The following is an 8,120-nucleotide window of genomic DNA, read 5'->3' on the forward strand; positions in this document are numbered from 1 at the left end:
TCTAAACAATCGATAGAGAATATGAACCTGCATGGTAAAAAACCTAAAAGAAAAACCGGAATTGGTATTGGCTTTTGTGAATTTAGAGGGCTTTTCTCTTCTTAAATTGTGAGAGAGAGGAGAGAGAATATAAGAAATGAAAGCTAAAAGCGAGTCAACATTTTGGGAAAGTTTAGAATGCGTTTGATTTGCTATTTTCAGTTTTTAATTTTGTAATACACTGAAAACATGTTTGATTTGATATTTCTGAAAATACAATTTTGAAAATAAGGACAAATTTATAACATAAAATTCAAAACACATTTCCCATGTTTTATGTGTTTTCAGTGAAAATTAAAAAATATAAATATAAAATTCTAACAAATAAAATTTTAAATTTTAAAAAATTAAAAATCAAGAAAAATAATTTCTAAAATTTACAATTAAAAGTGGAAAAATAAAATAAAATAAATTTTTTTTAAGCGGTAAATGATTATTTACATAAAAATTCAAAAAACAATATTTAAATAAACACGTATAAAAATATTCTTAGTCTACATCGTTAATCTTTATTTTTTATTTTCTATATTTTAAAATCAATTTATTATTTATTTTTATTTTACTTTGATAGCAAGACAAAACATTGTAAGAATCACCAACTTTAAAATGTATATGTTAGATGATAATAAAATGTCATAAATAACTTTTCAAAATTCAAATCAAATGTGTTTTCTAGTTTTTTATTTTGAAAAATAATTTTTTAAAATGATAAACCAAATATGTTTTAAAAAAATTTTGAAATAGACCCTCAAAACAGAAAATAGAAAAATGAACTCAAAACTCAAAACCGAAATACAAACCACCCTCATGGATGCAAATTATTCCTACATTTTTTTTGCTATTTCCCTTTTCTTCTTTGTTTGGCCAAGCTAAAAATTAAAAAAAAATTAAATAAAAATAAACAGATGGTAAAAGTTATCTTAAGCAATAATATTACAAAAGTTATTTTATCCTTGAGTAAAAAGATCGAAAACCTATTCTTAGTTTAACCGTTCCATCAAAATCATAAAATCCACCACTTATCGGCCTATATGCACGATCAACTCGATGCAGCTGGGAGGTTTAGCTCCATACAATCCATCAGACTGACTTTTTTTTCTTTCACTCCATCAATTCACGAAATGCATTGAAGATGCTTAAGTCAGTTCCAGTTCCTGACCCAGAGCCACTAGGATCTATTGGTAAGTCTCATCCGGTGCTTGGACTTGGGCAGCTGTGGGAGGATGGCTAGAGAAGTGGGGGATTTTTTCACTTCAAAAAGTGGTTTCAATAAAAACAGGGAATACCCCCTTACCCCGCTTGGCACAGACCTCGGGAATCATCCTTTCTCCTAACGTTAGATATCGTCTCATATGACTGATGAGATCCATTAATTTATTTTAACTTTAAAATCAACTCATTTAATAGAGAGTAAGAAGAAGAAAGTAAACTATATAGAAGATACGATTAAATTATGAAGTGCGTAAGCATCAATATTTTTGTTCATTTCTAGAACTGAAAAATAAAATAAAATATGGGAAATCAACTCCTAGGCAATAATTAAAGAGAGGTTGTATTACCACCACAATAAATGTTTCGTACAGCACGTTTTTCTTATTTATTAAATAATCATGAGTAAAATAACATAAATATCATATAGTATTAGCTTATATATTTATTCATTCCATCACCATCATCCATACACCTTGCATTTTCGTTATAATATACTAACGATTAATAGATATTATTTTGCATACAATCTGACGTAGTGTATATAGATTAACTGTAAATCTCATTAGAAATCTACAAATTGGCTAGCTAAAACTTTGGTCAAACTTAATTCATTTTACTACTAGTCAATTGATATGGACATTTTCCTCAGCAAAATTATTTGAATATGAGTTTGCGTTCAACTTGTTCAATTCAAACTCATTCAATAAGTCGTTAATTTATCAAAAAATTGAAATCCGTAGTGAACACTGAAATGACAAAGGAAAAATTGATGAAAAAGAAGCTGAACCTTTCCAGCTAAAATTCTACTTTCCAAAGAGTTCAAGTTGATTCAATAAAATTGAGTATTTTCTGCCATATATATGTTCCTCAACATATCAAAATTTAAACTATATGAACATAAATTTATTTATGCAACTAAATTAATTATTTTTATGCCTAATTATAATTCCACCTCAAGATGGATATGAAGCTAACAAGGGCGCGGGTATGCACGAGGAATTCCTCCATGCTCTTGCATGCAATTTAAGAATTTCTCTGGCTCTCTCCTTTGTCTTTGATCCTCGATCAAAAACTTCCAGAACTTCCAGTACCAGGCACAATTTTGCCACTGCTCCAATCTGCAACATTTCTTGTAAAACTCCAGGAGTTGCCGAGAACTTCGATATCGAATGTAGAATTCTTATTCCGCTCTCATTTGCTGTAGATGAAACCCTAAGAATCTTCTTCGAAACAATGGCTAATCCTGCACTGTGATTCAACAGTTCCGCCCTTCCCTCAGCGCATTTGCATAGCAAATTCAGCGCCATAAGCATCAATTCGGAAGCCCTTTTGTCAGAAGAATCGAGTAAAAGGTCAATCAACAAGGGCACTGCTCCAGCTTCCACTGCTTTAATCCTGTTTTTTTCCCATGGACATACCTTGATAAGAACTTTCAGTGTGGCTTTGGAGACCTTCCGAGAGATTTGATCGTTCAAGATATCTACTAATTCGTGGAAGAATTCGGGTCTGAGACTGATCGGTTGATTTGGATCAGCCACTTCGAACATGGATTTCAGAAACATGACAGCATAGACACGAGAATCATAGCTCCCGGATTGCATGACGCTCGTTAAGGACTGGATTAACTCGATATTATTCTGCAAGAGGGATTTTAGCCCGGATCCCGATAGATGGAGATTATAGAGAATGCTCAAGGCTTCAGATTGGATAAACCGCCGGAGAATAATGTTTGGGATCAATTCTGAATCCATAACCACTTGCTTTGTTACCGGGCAAGTATTATTATTCTGAGAAAACAGCCATTTTTCGATGCTCTCCCGATCATATGTTATACCGGTAGAGAGCGTAACAGGATCCTTCATAATCTCTAGACTGATGGGGCAGAGAAAGTAGGATGGAATTTCAATTTCATCCATAGAAGAAGAAGTAATTACAAAGATTTGATAAACCTAAGATCTGATCCAAGAAAAAGGTGACTATACAATTTTAAGCAAGAAAATTAAAGTGAAGAGAAGTACAAAAATTTTGTAAGCTATAGATGAAAATCGAAGAAAGTGAAGTTCTTGTGGAGTTGAGTGGATTGGTTTAAGGAGGATATGGTTTTATATGTGTCTATAAAGAGAGGTAAAGATTCAAAATGTCAAAGTCAAAACACGGAAAATTTTGTGTGTTCAGTTTGTGTGAAGGAAAGAGTATTATTGTTTTTTTTTTATTACAACAAATAAAATTTGGACTTGGACTTTTCTAACATGCAATTTGCAAATGACAACTTTACAAATAATTTTCTTACTTAAATTAAAACACGTGATCAAGTCATGTTTAATTACCATGAAGGAGTAAAACAGAAGAATCTGAGTTTGGAAAAGTTCAATTTTGGTTTAATTAGTTCACGAAAGTAACTTCGACCCGTTATTATTATAATTATTTTTATAAATTTTTATTCAATTCAGTTGAACCGACGTAGTACTTTTATCTTAACAAAAAGAAAAATTGCTAATCTATGAGGTGAGTTGTCGAAAATAAAGTATAGAGAAATAAATTTATTTCCTCTTTAAAAGTTTCAAGATAAGATAATTCAATGTCGAGTATTGTGTTTGTAAGTCTTTTCGCAAACATAATTTTAACAAGAAATCATATATTTAAGAGAAAAATGAATTATTTCTTGTCTTTCAAAAATATGTATGGTACTTCTAATTTTATGACTGAAACATATCTCAAAATCTAGTTCCTTTTGAAAATATAAAATATAAGTAAATAAATCCATTTCTCTCTTTAATCATCGAAAACTTTTATACAATGTGAATTATTACCAAAAAGAAATAAAAAATCCTCACAATTTTGAATTTTTCATTATGTAGTTATATTCTGAGACTCCGAATTAAATAGAACAACACAAATTCTTAGATATGGATAGATAAAGCAAACTGTCACACTAAATTTATTGTTAATAAATACGATAACAATATTTCATAAAATAATTTTTTCAATCCATTTTCGTACAATAATTCAATACAAAACTAAAGTCGTTCTTAATTTTTTTGGTTCGCGCATTCCATCACCGACACCAACTGATCATAAATGCAGGATGGACCTACCAGTAGGTTTGCAACACATGTATGTGTATTAATCCATAGCTGGCTGCCGATATTGACCAAAGCTGGTTGGCAATGGCTCGGACTACATGGAGTTTTTATTTAATCTTGGCTCTATTTGTTTCTCTTTGTTTAAGTCAACCCAAAAAAGTTAAATTTTATTGGATTTTAATTTCATAAAATAATTTATAGTCACAAATATTATATATGTTTATGGAACAATAAATTTCGAGACGAGTTTACTCATACAATGATAGGATGAACAAAGCTATAGACGTAAAAGTCTAAGATGAGGAAAATATTATTTTCACAATTAATTAATTATTGAAAATTCTGAGAATAAGTAATTACAGAAATTTGAGAACGAAAGGTTGAGCTTTAAAGCAAAATGGACCAAGTTTAATATTTGTTGACTATTTTTAGTCAACCCCCCACATGCCAAATTGCGAGACTATCATCTTTTATTGCTTAAAGGGAACTTTTCAATTGCTTTATGTGACCTTTGGGGCACTGATTTACCATTTGAATAGTCCTAATTCCAAGGTTTGGATTCATACTGGGGAAGCTCTTTTTGTTGTGAGATACGGTAATACCCCAAACTTCACGTTAGATATTTGGCTAATATGATTCATGTATTTCATGCTAATTACATTGTCATTTGCATCAATTTTCTAATTGCTTTATCTTAAAACGGTATATTCGATCATTAAGTCTTTAAAATCTTTACATGGTGATAATCTTCGACTCCTCGACCTAGGTGGTGAACTTTACATTGAGCTATGATAGAAAATTAAGTTAACTAAATGTTGGAGATTGGCTTGGTAAGTAATGAAAAATCGAAAGTGTTGGAAATTAGTATCGACAAAGGTTCAAACTTTTCATTCGGCTGATCGAGGTCACTTTAAACCATAGATAGGTAATTGCCATATTTGGGACATGATGCATGAAGTGACATGATCATGACATAATAATATATGTCTCATATGACGTTATAAATTTTTAGGTGCGAATTGTTGAAATCGGTTGACAATCGGTGTAAATCGGGTAAGAAATTAAATGAACGGTTGAGGAATTAGCTCTATAATATATTTTGGGATCTTAGGGCAAGTGAAATGGATTATAAACATGTCAAAATAAGCCAAGGATTCTTGATTTGTACCTGCAAAGATAGATATAAAATCAGATTATACAACAAGTGACCACCTCATGCTTGAACACCTTGTGCTTAGGATGTTTATCATTTTAACACTCAATTTCTTCAACTTTAAGACATCGATCTCGTCTTTACTCCCTAAGAACTTAATATAGGATGAATATATATCTTAAAGGTCACAAATGGATCCAAATATAATGGTTGAAAGTCAAGTATTTCTGCAAAGATGACACATCATGTTTGGACAGCTCATGCTTAAGGATACTTGTCCTTTGTTCACATTTTTCTTCACCCTTAAGCAATATGTGTGACCTCAACCACTTAAAGATCACTCATTCACCTCATAGATAATATATTAACTCCCTTAGCTCGTCTCTAAGTGATTCCAAGTGAAAAAGACGGTGAAAAAGTCAAAGAGAAATAGAAACAAGAAACTGGAATTTCCGGACAGCTTTGTTACTTCACGATTTTGAGGTTTGTATCCTTTGTAAGGATTTATAATTTATTGAATATTTGAACTTGCTTGTGAGTAGGTTGCAGTATTGTTAACGATTTTATGATCCCAAAATAGGGGTAATTAATTACAAGAATTTAAAAGAAAGTAATCTGGACAGAGATCAGGATTTGCTAGATTTGAATGGTTTAAACTTGGATTTTGGATAATACTTTAGATATAACTTGTATCTATGTAAATGAATGTTGTTGTATGAGAGTTAGAAGAATAGAAATGGTCTTCTAATAGCCTAGAATCTGATTGGTGACATGCTCGTAAAATGGAAACCGAAAACAGTCATAGGAAAATAAAACTGCCTGATTTTGTGCAGTGGAAAATGTACTGTTTTTGAAGCTCAAAACCCTTCATTTGTTACAACCTTATGATCTGATTATCTTCACATATATGTTATAGGTCGGTGGTAAGAATTTGGGAGTCATCGGATATAGTTAAGGAGGTGAAAAAGGATTGGAAAAATAATTGGATAGTAATGAAAATCTGAAAACAGATTCTGCCCATTTGTGTTTTTAATGTGATTTCAACATTTACATATCCATTAATTATCTCTTGACCCTAGAAAATAGATTCTAATGAGTACTAGGTTGTCGACAACAATTGGATGACATTGACGTTCATAACTGGACTTGAGAAATAGCGAGACTTATGGGATTAGTTTGTAATGCCATCGGTAACTTGAAATAATGATTTCATCTAAATTGTTTTGGCGTGAATGGACACATTTCGGGATTGTGTGTGTTAAAGTTATTAAATGGAGGACTATCTTTAATATTAGATGGTAATACAGGTGATTTTTCGACGTTGAGCGAAAAGGAAATTGATATACACTTCGTAGGAGTTTGCACACACAAAGGCGAAAGGTAAGTAAAAATTCATTTCCAGCTATGATACAAGAACCTAGTATTTGTGATATGGTAATGTTAAAATATCTACATAACTTTGATAAGAGGCATATAGCACATTATATGATGGTTATAATCGTTGAGTATGAGGTTGTGGAACCTATTGACATCGATTTTTATTAAATATATCATTCATGAGCATTTTCATATGCATGCATGACATGTGATCATGGTTCAAATTCCTGCATGCGAAACATGATTCCAAAGTGAGTTTTCTTTATAAATGTTTTATTGATCACTATTAGGGCACCGAGGCATGTGAGACATGCTTATGTAATATGTTAGACATCTCGAGTGATACTTCCTGAGTGATTGCAAAGGTAGATAGGGGATGAACCTTTGGTGATCACGGGAGGGTGAACCACTCAATTGTACCCTTATGATATTATGATTATTAGCGCTGCCAGGTGGGAGACTTCTTGGGTGATCATAGGGGTAATTAGGGGATGAACCTCTAGTGATCACGAGAGGATGGTCTACTCGCAGGTGTCGATTTCATATTGAGCATTTGATTATTGATATTGATATTATGCAGAGCTCTATCCGATGTATAGTAGGTGGGTCAAGGGCCCTATGAAATGAAATGTTTCAAATGAAATGATTTCGAGTTGATTTTGATGAATATTTGAATATGATGCTTCTTTATCGTGATATTTAAAGTAAATAGCATAGTTGTATATATCATTATTATTCATATTCATGACATGCATGAATTTTGCTTACTAAGCATTGGTTTATGTAATTCTTACATTGTAGGTGAGTCTGGAACTACATAGAGAGCACGACTAGTTGTGGAGCTCTTACGGGATTCCAGAGTTCGATGCACATGGATGATGACTTGTAGGGTTATTTTGTGGGTTGCTATTTTGAGCTTATGGCCTATTGCGTTGTATGTTGGGGATCTTGTGTTGTATATCTTTTGGCATGGCATGTAGACATGTTTATAATCTCAGAATATATATGTTTGATTATGACGATATGATTTTGGTTTAGAGATATAGCTTATGTTGTTTTGTCAGGTGAAAAAAAATGTGTGAAACTCTATGTCTAGGTGACATAGATTAAATTTGAAGCATATAACTACAGAAAATGATCAAAACTGATATTAGGATAATCTTTTAAAATATTGTAATGGTTAATGCATTAGATTAACTTAATATTCTATCACATAACAGTCATCATTTAATTATAAATTATGAGGGTATGTAGTT

General features: G+C 31.8%; 1 protein-coding gene across 1 annotated transcript; it reads right to left on the minus strand.

Moving 5' to 3' along the window:
- Positions 1-2,017: 2,017 nt before the first annotated feature.
- LOC111384047 (E3 ubiquitin-protein ligase PUB23-like) lies at positions 2,018-3,321 on the minus strand. Its single transcript, XM_023008261.1, has one exon. The coding sequence runs from the start codon at positions 3,165-3,167 to the stop codon at positions 2,205-2,207; it is 963 nt and encodes a 320-aa protein (XP_022864029.1). The 5' UTR covers positions 3,168-3,321; the 3' UTR covers positions 2,018-2,204.
- Between the last annotated feature and the right edge of the window lie 4,799 nt (positions 3,322-8,120).

This window comes from Olea europaea, unplaced genomic scaffold (assembly GCF_002742605.1).
Source record: "Olea europaea var. sylvestris unplaced genomic scaffold, O_europaea_v1 scaffold2824, whole genome shotgun sequence".
In the NCBI taxonomy this organism is placed as follows: domain Eukaryota; kingdom Viridiplantae; phylum Streptophyta; class Magnoliopsida; order Lamiales; family Oleaceae; genus Olea; species Olea europaea.

Coding starts and splice junctions, on each gene's coding strand:
- LOC111384047 (XM_023008261.1), bottom strand. CDS start 3,167: ATGGATGAAATTGAAATTCCATCCTACTTTCTCTGCCCCATCAGTCTA.